We start from the raw sequence: 13,466 nt of genomic DNA on the forward strand, positions 1-13,466 counted from the left end.
GCATTAACACAAGTGTTCTATTTGAGCTAATGTAAAAGAAATTTCTCCTAAAATGTGAACTATATGAAAAATTTTCTACAGAATTGGAAATAATCCCAAGTATTCTGCCAGTATGCAAATTAAAAGTACATTATCTGTTGTTTTCTTATGATTCGTGGGTATACCGCTGGTGTATTTATGCTGGCAACCTTCCAATAATTGATGAGTCTACAGTGGTTAACACTGTAGAGTCATCAATTATCTGATTTGAATAGGCAAAGCATTGTTTGCTTCGTGCTTATTAGCATTAGTCGTGGCATGTGATGCAAGGAAAGCAAGCTTATACAGCATCAGCAAAAGAAACACTTCCCATTTCACCTATCCATTCTCTCCAATAATTTGTCTAGTTCTTCCTTGAATTTATTTAAGCAATCAACAAACAACTGGCTAAAGTCAAACTTCTGCACATCTATTTTATTCTTACTTAATTCTAGTAGTAGTACTGGCAAATGATGCAAGTAAGCTTATATGGTATCAGTCAAAAAAAATATGTAATATGTCATCTCTGCGTCCATATTAAGAGAACATTAATGAAAAATCTTTGTTTTGGGACATTTCTTTCTGCTGATGATCCAGTTGACTATGAAAGAGTATGTTAACATTTAAGTTATTTCTTCATACCTACCAACTTTTCCAGTTTAGGCAGTTGACAGGCAATTATCAGAAAACTACTAACTTTAGTTAGTAGTTTTTTGATAATTGCATATGTATATAGTTTTCTGATAACATTAATTTTAATTTGAAATATGGATAATATACTTACCTACTCCCTCTGCCAAATATTGGCTGACTACAGCCCCAACTAAAGAGGTTTTTGAAAGTTCCTCTAGTCTCCATTGAGGTTTTGGACCCAGTCTTCCTCAGATCAATGACAAAGGGCTTTTCCCAAAAATGGCAAGTTGTTATTGACAAACAAGGGGTCTGTATTGAAGGTTATATATATATATATATATATACCTCTCTAATAAATAAAATCAACCTCATGCTATTTTTGTCCTATAAGCACAAACATTAAGCAAGGATATAAGGATATTGTTTAGTCTGTGCTAAGCATGAAATAGAAAATCTCACACATTGTTTTAATGTATTTTATTCACTGTTTGAAGCAGGTAGATTTTCTTTTGAATTTGTCCAAATACCTGTTTTGTCAGTTTTAGCATGAGACGACAGAGAGTGGTAATAAATGGACACTGCTCTACGTGAACAAATGTTATTAGTGGAGTTCCGTAGAGTTCGGTGTTGGGCTATTGTTGTTTTGTATATTTATCAATGATATTGATGAAGATATATCAGGTTTAATGTCCAAGTTTGCAGATGATACAAAGGTTGGCAGGGTTGTTAATGACAGTAAGGACAGTATGCTACTCCAACTGGATCTAGATAAGTTGGGAAAATGGGCTGAGAAGTGGCAACTGAAGTTTAACATTGACAAATGCAAAGTACTGCATATGGGTAACAATAACCGAAGAGAAACGTGCCAACTGTTTGGTACTACACTCAGGGAGGTGGAAAATGAAAAAGACCCGGGGGTAATTGTGCAGTCAAATATGAGGTTTGCTGAGCAGTGCAGACGGGCTGCCAGGGCAGGTGACAGAGTCTTGTTTCTGATATATATAGGAATTTTGCTAGCAGGGACAGGGAGGTGATTATCCCGGTGTACAAGGAAATGGCGGAGATGGGAGAAATCCCAGGTGCCGTCTGACACGATGTTTTTGTTTTTTGTTATTTGGTTTTTAGGATCATTAGCAACTAAGGCCATTTTGCTCCTGGATATGTAATGGTCTTTCCCTGACCTTTCCGTATTTGGTGGTGATGGGCTCGAACCCCAGTCTAATCAAGAAGCATGTGCTACGCACTGATGCTCCTTCCCATCTGGCTACGGAGGCGCCCGTCTGACATGAACATGTACAAGGAAATGGTCAGGCCACACCTTGAATACTGTGTACAGGTCTAGAGACCTCATTTTAGGAAGGATGTAGAGTTGTTAGAACGAGTACAAAGAAGGGCAACAAGATTGGCGAAGAGAACAAAGGGGTGCTCGTACCAAGGTAGGCTTAAGTTCTGCAAATTGCAGCACCTGGAGACTAGGCACATACAAGGTGATCTGACTGAGGTGTATAAGGCCTTGAACAGGTTGAGCAAGCTCAGTGCTGAGGGGGCATAGATTCAAATTGAGGAAAGACAGTTGTAGAATAGATGTGTGGAAATTTGCATTTAGCAAGCAAGTAGTTTATTGCTGATACAGACTTCCATCTCTTGTTGTGGAAGTTGATAGCCTTAAATAAATTTAAGGCTGAGCAGGGCAAGCTGAGCATTTGGAATGAATAGTTGGGTTTTTTTTTTTTTTTTTTTTTTGCTGAGGCTGCATACACTTTCTTTCTTGCATCACATGCCTCAACTAATGCTAGTGAGAGGTTACTGTATAAGCTGGAACATGTTGAAGTCATAAGGAAAATTGTTAGATTGACTGCTGGACTGGAGGTAGAGGGTTGTGATTAACAGTTATTCTTCAGATTTGGCTAACATAAGAAGTGGAGATACAACCGTGGATCAGTACTGGGACCACTCTTCTTTTTGATTAAATTAATGATGTTAATGGGATAGAGAACATGGTGCAAATGTAGATGATATCAAGATCAGTGGAGTAGTTAATGATCAGTTCCAAGAACAGCTTCTTCAGCACAACTTAGATTTCAATCATAGAAGTAACATCTATGTTAAATGATAGATATCTTATACTTGTAGAATGGTAAAAGGTCTTACACTTGGAGAATGGTTATCCCAAAATAACTTACACATGGTGGGGTTGAACTAAAAATGTTAGAGAAAGAAAAATTTGGGTGTCTCAGTCAAAGTCAGACATGAAGTTCCCCAAGCACTGTAGACAGGCAGAAGTTGTCCTAATGATTTATCAAACATTTGCCTCTAGAGATGGGCGATCATAATACCACTGTATATGGGAATTGAGACCACACTTGAAATTTGTCCTGATATGGAAGCTGCACCTTAATAATAAAAAAAAAGAAAAGCTTTTTGTAAGAATTCAAAGACAGGTAATGCGTGTGGTTGGATCAGAAGAATGGAACCCATATGAGGAAAGACTTTGAATATGTGGGCTTGCAAACTAGACCTTAGAGAAGATTTGATTGAGGTGTATAAGGTTCTGCAAAGTAAAAGTAAAATGAATGGTGAAATTTTCACTGTTATAAATAATTCCAGAAGTAGGGGTCATAAATTCAAATTGTGGGGAATAGGTTTAGATTGTATTGCAGGAAGTTTCCTTTTAGCCAATGAGTTGTTAATTATTGGAATAAGTTGTTCCATGGGTGGTTGAGGCTGATAGCTTGCAGAATTTCAAAGTTCAGTTCAAATAGCAGATGATCTCAGTTAGCAATTCTCTCACAAGTTGGGTGACGAAGTAGTTCTGTTTGTTGAGAGACCAGTAGATCTTGAAATAAGCTCTGAAGAATTGTGACTCATTATAAACAAATAACAATAGTTTTTTCAAACCACACACTTAGCTATACCCTGCTTTACGATATTAATCCGTTATCATCGTATCTCGAAAATATCGTAATGTGAACCCAATAACACATTGTTTATTGGTAATTCATTCCACGACCTCAGAAATCAAATTTTCGCTATATAACTCCCTAAAAGGTCATTTTTATGGTGTAAATTATATTAGTCACCAATTCAAATCATTAAACATACTACACTTTCATCATTATCATATGTTATAAGAACCAGTTTTGAATGGCTTTGTGATATTTTTGTAAAGCACATTTCTGGAAGTCACAACGATAAAACAATAAAAACAATTTGCACTTTCCGGTTTATTGGGCTTTTCTGTTACTGCAAGCAATTATAAACGGGTAGTAAACTCGATGTTATTGCATTTATGAAAATTCTGATAGCTGGAATTGTGTGGTTTTCGCGTTATCTTCAGTTGTATAAAATTTATCTTCAATCGTATAAAAAACAAATTTTCAGAATCTTTTCTTCATTCCTTTTTTTTTTTAAGCTTCGGGTAGAAGTAACTCCAGAGGAATGTACCAACTGTGTGGTACTACACTTAGGGTGGTAGAAAATGAAAAAGGCCTGGGAGTAATTGTGCAGTCAGATATGAAGTTTTCTGAGCAATGCAGACAGGCTGTCAGAGCAGGCTATTGGGTTTTGTCAATGATATACAGGAATTTTGTTAGCAGCGAAAAGGAGGTGATTGTCCCTCTGTATAAGGCAATGGTCAGGCTGCGCCTTGAGTACTGCGTACAAGTCTGGAGGCCTCATTTTAAAAAGGATGTAGATTTGCTTGAGCGTGTACAGAGAAGGGCAACAAGATTGGTGAGAGGAATGAAGGGATCCTCTTACCAAGAGAGGCTTAAGTTCTGCAGATTGCAGCGGCTGTTAACTTGGCACTTGCGAGGTGATCTGATTGAGGTGTATAAGGCCTTGAAAGGGTTGAGCATGCTGAATTCTGCTGGGATTCTTCCACTTGTTCAGATTACAAACCTAAGGGGGCATAAATTCAAATTGAGGAAAGACAGCTGTAGGATAGATGTGGGGAAATTTGCCTTTAGCCAGTGGGTGGTTAATTGCTGGAACAAACTTCCATGTTGTGGAAGTTGATAGGTTGAATAAATTTAAGGAGGAACTGGACAGGCATTTGGAGGGAATGGTGTGATTTTTTTTTTTTTTTTTTTTTGGCTGATGCTATATAAGCTCATATATACAGGGTGTCTCAAAAATATCAGTACAAACATTTAGGGGAGGTAGGTAGCATCTAAAGGAATGTGAATCGCATAGGAACCCATAACCGTAAACGTCACCATAAGTGGGTACATGGCACTATTTGTCAGTTCGCGAGAGGGAAAATTTCTGGTTTACTCATTCAAGCAGTAGTCGCCACATGAAGAGCATGCATCGATATACGAAGTGTGAGCTGGCAGACATGCACCTAGTGTATGGATTAGCAGAAGGCCCACACGGTGTGTGCCCCCATGCGGCACAACATCGCTTCGCAATAAATGTGTGGGCAGGTATGGTCGGTGACTGCTTAGTCGGCCCATACCTGTTACCATCCTGCATGAACTCCACTAAATATCGAATCTTTCTTGAACAAGTTCTGCCAGGGTTACTTGACGATGTTCCAGCAAATGTGAGACACAACATTTGGTTTCAACGTGATGGGGCACCTGCCCATTATGGAAGGTGTGTTCGTGACCATTTGAACAGGTGTTTTGGGCGTCGATGGATTGTCCGTGGTGGACCCGTTGCCTGGCCCCCACGCTCACCTGATTTATCGAGCCTTGATTTCTTTTTGCAGGGGGCCCTCAAATCTATCGTGTATGAATCGCCTGTGGAGACGGAAATGGACCTCGTCTGCACTGCTGCTACTGTCAAAGAAACTCCAGGTGTGTTCGACCGTGTCCACCAATCCATGCTGCGTCAGTGTCACGCATGCATCGCGTCTCATGGTGGAACCTTCGAGCATCTGTTGTAACATCATGAAATGCATCCATCTTGTACTCCGTTGTTAATATTATGTCAAATAAATGTTTGCCACTAATTACCGTCTTGTGTCATTTCTGCTTCTTGTGCCTCTGCTACTACTTTCCCGTTATGGGCTCCTATGCGATTCACATTCCTTTAGATGTTACCTACCTTCCCTAAACGTTTGTACCAATATTTTTGAGACACCCTGTATATACGCTTGCTTTCTTGCATCACATGCCACAATTAGTATTACTATTTGTGTGTGCCATGTTCTTTGTTATTGATTACTTATATTTTTTATTGTTTTAAATTTTAACCCACGCCTACAAATGTCAGTGAACAGAAATGTCAACTAGTTAGTATGTACATATTACAGAACGTATTAATTAAGTTGTGCATGTAAGCGTAAATTTATTTTTATTTTGCTAACCTATGGAAAACATTCTTCTGATTTTCACGTATTATTTAATTTTTTAATTGTTAAGGTTATAAAGTGTAAATTTGTGCTTAATATATCTTTACTTTTATAGCCTGTGGATAATATTCCTGCTATTTTTGCTTATTGGAATTGCTGTTTAATAGAATTAAAATTCAATTCACAAATGTGATCACAGTGACTGGCACTTACTATGTATTGTATAGTGAACGGTACTTTACTATGGTGAGTTCATCCTAACATGGATTGATCGTACAGAAAATCAGCCATAAAGCTGTATTTGTAACTATTTACATGAAACCACATAATTTCGGCAGCCACTTAATCGGGCCAAAATGCACTAGTCCTGATGTGATACACTAGTCCAAATAACCGGACTCAACATATATGAAATTGAATGATGCACCTGTTTGAGCTTATTTTCCTGTAATTATGCTTGAAACTAGTTTATGTGAATTAGTAGACAATGAAATTGTACGTACTTGTGTATTTTATTGTTTTTATATTTTATAGCTTTCATTAAATCCTTAACCCATAAACACAGTGTAATTTATTTCTTTACGCCATCTACATTGCATTTTAGGCTTACCAAGTGGAAAGTATAAAGCCCGTCTTAACAACTTAACATCATTACCTCCAGCCCCACCTCCACCACCACCACCACCTCCACCAAGAGCCCCTTCTCCAAGAAATACTCACAGTCCCAGCAGTAGTACCCGAGCTCGAGGATCCAGCAATATTGGCATTTCTGGCAGCAGCACCAGCACAGTTCTAAGTGTTGTCCCTTCAACCAATACTCCCTCCACAACCATTACAACTACTTCAACTACTATAGCTAACTCTCTTGTCAGTCAGAACTCTGAAAAGCAAGCTAATATAACTATTCCAAGTACAACAGTTCCTGAGAGTGATGAAAAACTTTCTGAAGAAGCTAAATTAAAACCTCCACGTTCTCCTAATGTCTTAGTCACAGAACCTGATACAAGTACCATTGCGAAACAAAGCCCAACAGGTTAGTAAAATTATTCTCTTCTATAGAGCAGACTTCTTTAACATTTATTTGGAATATTTTAATGTTTATGTATTTTTTTGAATTGCAAATTTTGTCTTCTTAGTAGTATAAAAATTAATGAAAAATTCATATACAGTCGAAGCTCTTTATTGCAGCCCTCTTTTTAATGTCCCAACATGATATAATGTCCGGTGTGGTTGGTCCAGGCCAATTTTTCATTAACCTAATTCTTTTTTGCATTCAGTATAATGACACAAAAAATAAAAGGATTTCTCTATAATGACCATAAATTTCATCTCTTAATCTGAATTTTTACTTTTTTATTACAATACTAGCATTTAAAAATGACAGATCGCTTCAAATATATTGATGTAATGGCAAGCTTGCAGCCTGACCATGAGAAATCATTTCTTAAGGTTTCCCATGCAGATTTAAGATTTCTCACAGTTTGATAATGAAATGAACATGGGCTCGAAGTTCATTTCTTTGGTTAGAGTGTATGTTTATTGGTATGGGTCCAAGAAAATGGATAGTTTTGCCAATTGCAGATAAAATTAGGATTTTGAAAGCTGTAGATAATAATGTGCATTCTAAGATTGACATCTCCAAACACTTTGTCATTCCTAAGAGTACTCTGTTTAAAATTCTGAAAGATCGGAAAAGATTGAAAGTTCAGAGAAATCTACTGCACTGGGTAGGATTCGAGCACAAAAGGCAAAATATTCGGATCTTGAAAAGGTGCTTTTGGAATGGCTAACAATGATGCTTGCAGTAAATGTTCCTGTAGATGGTAATGTTTTAAAAGCGAAGGCTGAATCATTTGCACATCAAATGGATACTGAAGAATTTAAAAGTTCAGATGGATGGTTCCAGAAATTTAAGACTAAATTCTACAAAGGAATTTAAGGAAAATCATTTAAAAAATGTTTTGTTGACATACAACCACAGTTCAACCACAACCTCAGTTCTGATGAAACTTTTAATTTTTTTTTTTTTTTTATGTAAACCCTAAACACGAGAGGTATTGGAACCTATAGTACTTAGTACCGTGCTTGGGTTGGAGATTGAGAAGACGAAAGAAGATATTTGTTGACATCGGACTTGAACTTCTGTAGACTAATTTTCAGGAAATACGTATGAAGGAAGGTTGTTCCAGAAAACGGCAGTTGAATGAATAAACGAGGAAGATGAAAAGTTGGTTCTGTGAGTTTGAAGTTGGACAGTAAATGGATGTTGGCTGGTGGTGGCACGTGTTCGGACTATTTTGAAAGAGAGAGTGGGAATTATAGAAGCCAATTCAGAAGAACAGTGCCCATGGAAGTATCTGTAGAAGAGGCATGCAGCAGAAACAGTACGTCTGTGAGAAAGTGAGTGGAGAGACTCTGTTAGAGATGAATCATTAATTAACCTAACTGCCCTCTTCTGAATGGAATCAAGAAGCCTGAGAGAGGTTTTGGGGGCACCACCCCAGATGTGGGAACAATGTTCCGTGGTAGGGCAGATTTGCGATTTATACAGAGTGAGCAGCTGTTTGGAAGAAAAGTAACGCCGAGAGCAAAAGAGAAAACCAAGTTTTTTAGATGCAGAGGAAGCAATATTTGTAATGTGCTTGTGCCAAGAGAGTTTAGAATCCAGGATAATCCCCAAAAGAGAGATATCATTTTGCCTAGAAATCGGAGTGTCACTAAAGATAAGCATAGGAGCAGAAGAATCCTTTTTGCGAGATATAAGACAAGACTGAGTTTTAGAAGGGGTGAAATCAACTAAGTTGTCTTTGCCACACTGGAGAATTACCTGAAGATCGGCATTTAAAGAATTGGTAGCAGATTTTCGAGAAGTTGAAGCTGATTGAGCAGGGCAAGGTTTCTCAAAATGGAAAGTGGAATGCAATGTGCTACCATCGGCAAAACTATGGATAGGATTTCCAGTCAATGGAAGGTCTTTAATATACAAGAGGAAAAGAGTGAGGGAAAGAACTGAACCTTGGGGGGGGACACCGGCATTAGTGGAGAAGTTAGAAGGCAGAGAGCCATCTAGCATCACCCTCAGTGAGCAATCAGAGAGAAAACTGGATAACCAATTTTAAGATTTTAAGCCAGAGAAGATCGAAGAGAGGAGATTCCAAATTGTCAAGTCTGAGATGAACAGTAGTTGAATCAACCGATAATTGAGATTCTGTCAGAAAAAGTACATGGGGTTTGGCAGACTGCAAGTGGAAATGGACATTGTTGAGATTAGAATTGAGACCACTATATTTGTGAAATGAATCAGGAAGTGCTTGGGAGGTTTAGATCTTTTCGCAGATAAGCTTGCTCTATTAGTTTGACAATTCATGGTGTATTCAATAGTAAGAAAAAAGTGGGTGGGACATGCTGTATGAAGTAATGAAATTTTTGATATGGCGTACACATGGTAAGAATATACCCAGATCCTTGACATAACGTGGCCTCGACAATGCTCCCCGCATGCACACTACTCGGACTCCCTCCAGTCACTATCTGGCAGAGTAGCTGGCCTGCGAACACCGTTTTAGAGCTGTACCCCCCGAAATGTAAGGAATATTGGATCTCGCCATTGGATTTCAAAATTCTATAACAAACTGTTATAGAATTTTGAAACAGATTTAACATCAAAGTTGCCATTGATGTGATTGTAGAACCCTGGAATGATGTTACAAAAGACTGCTTGAATCATGTGTGGCGGAAACTTATCCCTCATTTAATTTGTGATTTTGAAGGCTTTGAACCTTCAGAGCAACTAAAACAAATCAAAGCAGGTTGTGTTGCTCTTGCAAAAGAAGTTGGTTTTGAGGAAGTAGAAAATGAAGATGTAGAAGAGCTTCTAGAGTCTCACAATGAGGATCTATCTACTGAAGACTTGCAACGACTTGTTGCAGCCAGTCAAGTGGAAAGTCAAGATAAGGATGACAACGTAGTCCAACAGGCTGTCCATTGAGAACTGAAAACAGCAGAGTTATCAGCTACTTTAAGTGAAATTGAAAAGCACCTGCAGTGGATTGAAGGTAATGATTGTAATGCTGAAGGATAGTAGGACAGTGCTTAGTGGCAATCCGACCCATTTGGAACCATACAGACAACTCCTGTACGAAAGGAGGCAGGAAAAGCAACAAAAGCTAGATAGCTATTTTAAACCAGTGCAGATGAATCACCTTTCCACATCAGGTAAAACAACATTTCGTCCTAAGAATGACAACCCTCCTTCTATCTCTTCGCTATAACCCACCAGCTACAGCCCTTCACCACACCCACTTCAAACAAGCAAACTTCATATCTTGTCATGGTTAAGCGCTATATTTACCATAATATTTATTTGTTTAATCGAAATTTAAGATGTTTAAACCTGTGTTAACAATTTTATTGGATTTCTGTCTTTTTTTTTTTTTTGTGTGTGTTTTTCCTTACCATCCTGAACATTTCTTTTTTTTTTTTTTTTTTTTTTTTTTGAGTGCTCTGCCACATCCCTATTTTTCCCATAAGTCCTGTTGTTATGCGAAATGTGCGAAATACCATAACGTGGAGATTTTTAGGAACACATGTACTGCGTTATAGCAGAACTGACTGTACCTAGAAACTGCTCTTCTTAAAACTTTTACTAGAATCTGTTATCTTAATGGATGCAAATGCCAAATCTTCACTGTGGTATGGTGCAACTACTGACCACCGAGGTTGGTTATTAGAAGATTTAATTTTTGCTCATCAATTGCATGTTCTTAATCTCCCAAATAAGCCTTCTACCTTTTGTAGCAGCCTGAGGCAGTCTAACATCAATGTCACTCTGGCAACTAGCAATATCCCTTCTTTAATTTCTTCGTGAGATGTACATACAGATTTGACAATTTCTGAACATCGGCTTTTATCTTTTGACCTATGTTCTTCTAAAACTCCAAAGCCCCACCCAATGATCTGATAAGATTTTCTATGAAATATAATTTGGGAAAACTTTGATAAATCAATGTTTAAAGAGCTTCCGTTTCTTCAGACTCTGTGGACCATCTTGATGATAATCAATTGGCAGATTTTGTTAAAAACACTATCTTTACAGCTATCACAAAATCTACCAAAAAGAAAGCTTTCCATAGAAAATATACCCCGTGGCAGACAAATGAGCTAACAATTCAATATTGCAAGTTCATCATGCTAGGTGTCTTTACCAAAAAGAAAAACACCTAGACAGCAAAAGTAGACAGACTTTACTTGTGGTCAATAGGTTTCTTTTAAATTATAAAAATGGGAAGAGGATATGTACTAAAGCAGTATTGAAGGGGGTCAGTGCCTTTGCACTATGTTTTGTTCATAGTGAAATGTCCAAGTCAATAATTGGCATCGTTTTAATTGTATCTCATATTGTGGATACCTTCAAAATGAGTGGCCGAGGTATATTGCACTGCTTTGAATAAGTAAACGTTTCGCCAGTGGACGTTACTTATTCTTGGTGGATACCACCACCGAGACAGCACCATTTTGAAGCTTGTTGGCTTACTCATTGCTGCATGGGCAGGTACCCTGTTGTTACAATAGTGTGTCAATAGTATGGTGTATCCACAATATGAAATACAATTAAAACGATGCCAATTATAGACTTGCCCAGTTCACTATGAACAAAACATGGTGCAAAGGCACTGACCCATTCAGTAGTGAATCTTAAGCATAGTCCCCTGCTTCATGCAAAATAATTGACTAAAGCAATATATAATAGTTCAAATCTTAGCAGAATTTTGTACATACAACTGGAAACCAAGATCCATAGGGTCTTATATATAACATCAATAGAAATAAATTAACTCCAGGTGATATCTTTAATACTGTAATCTCAAATAATACTGAACCTCAGAACTGGACACCAACTGCCAACCAAATACTAGAGAGACTTTTTTCACAATGCTGATAGAACTCTTGATTCTGCCTATGAAATATTCTGGAGTTAGGAAAGAAAATGAGCAATATGATTCTCCCATTTCTACTCCTGTGTTTTCTATGGAAGAGCTTAAAAATGAAGTTTCTTCCATGAGTAATAGCAAATGTCCAGGTACTATTATTATTATTATTATTATTATTAGCCATATGGTGCAAGGAAGCCTAAGGCTTATGCTGCACCAGCCAAAAAAATTCCCGAGTTACCCTGAGAGAGAGCAAGCAAGAGTCAGAAGTAGAAAGGAATTGCCAAGAAAGAGAAGAATGATGATATCCATCTCAGGACCCTAGGTGTGCCAAGCCCATACTCACTGATCTACTGGAAAGCATTTTCATAAAAAGATTATTTTTATGAATTTGGAAGTCTGTTCTCATTAAAATAATCCCAAAATGAAGTAAACCACCAAGTGATCCTAAATCATAGAGGCTTATTGCTTTATAATCCCACTTATGCAAGTTATTAGAAAAACTTGTGGTATCAGATGTAATCAACTTCTTTTAGAAAATAATCTGTCTTCCTCTCTTTAATATGGATTTAAGCCTGGTTGTAGTTGTGAAGATGCACTTTTTGAATTGAAAAAGTTAATTGATAGCTCTACTTACAAATATACACTGGCAGTTTTTATTGTTTTTGAAGGCACCTTCGACAGTGTTTGGTGGGAATTGTCTACGGAGCCTTAGAATTGCTTGTTGTTCTAGACATCTCTTCCTTCTGTTCAAAAGTTACTTTGCTGAGTGTACTGTCCACATCCAAACCAAACATCATTCAGTATCTAAAACTGTTTCTCGAGGGTTCCCTTCTTGGCCCCCTTGTGTGGAAACTCATCCTCGAAGATTGGCTGCCTTCTACCTCGACACAGCCAATGTGCAAATGATTGCCTTTGCTGCTGATATCTCCGTCTTAGTACATGGTAACTCCAGCTCCCAAGTGAAACAACAGGGATAACTTGCTGGATTGGGCTCTGAAAAATAAATCAAGGGCATTGCCAACTAAAACCAAGTTGATGATATTTCATGGAAAACTAGACCACAATAGACCTCCACTTGTCAAGTTTAATGGAGTATCTCTGCCACTTGTTACCACTTATAAGCATCTTGATATCATTTTTGATGAAAATTTGTCATTCTCTCCACACACGTGTATCCAGAATTTTTCCAAAAACGTTAAAACTTTTATGACCATGTTATTCAAAATCTCTCGGCAGAATTGGGGTTTAAAATAGAGAACTCTCATAATTCTGTACTGCACAGTGTATATTCCAGTTGTTTATGTAGCCAGCATAGAGTTTCACAGAACTAAACTTATTACAGTTAAAGCCAAACTAGACAGTGTCCAATGGACCTTTTCGCTAGCTCTCTTGAGAATTTGTAGAACAGTTTAAACTGCATCTTTGCAAGCTATTGCAGGCGTATTACCTCTGGATCTGTATCTTACGTACAAAGGTTTTCCCTATTATATTCGTAAAGGTTATCCTCTAACTTTTTCTGATTTGACCTAAGATCCCACTGCTGATCCAAAGAATGAAAAAGCGAAATGTTAGACTGAGCTACA

The 13,466-nt window shown here is 37.7% G+C and overlaps 1 protein-coding gene across 3 annotated transcripts in view; it reads left to right on the forward strand.

The window, feature by feature from the left end:
* Positions 1–13,466, forward strand: part of Scm (Polycomb protein Scm) — a 427,976-nt gene that overhangs the window by 222,348 nt on the left and 192,162 nt on the right. For all 3 annotated transcript variants that reach the window (XM_090370651.1, XM_090370653.1, XM_090370652.1), the window contains one exon: positions 6,555–6,983. In XM_090370651.1, coding sequence (XP_090226777.1) covers positions 6,555–6,983 — 429 coding nt within the window. The remainder of the gene's footprint in view (positions 1–6,554; positions 6,984–13,466) is intronic.

The sequence above is a fragment of the Mastigoproctus giganteus genome, chromosome 3, assembly GCF_048544385.1.
Source record: "Mastigoproctus giganteus isolate SK-2022 chromosome 3, ASM4854438v1, whole genome shotgun sequence".
Taxonomy (NCBI): Eukaryota; Metazoa; Arthropoda; class Arachnida; order Uropygi; family Thelyphonidae; genus Mastigoproctus; species Mastigoproctus giganteus.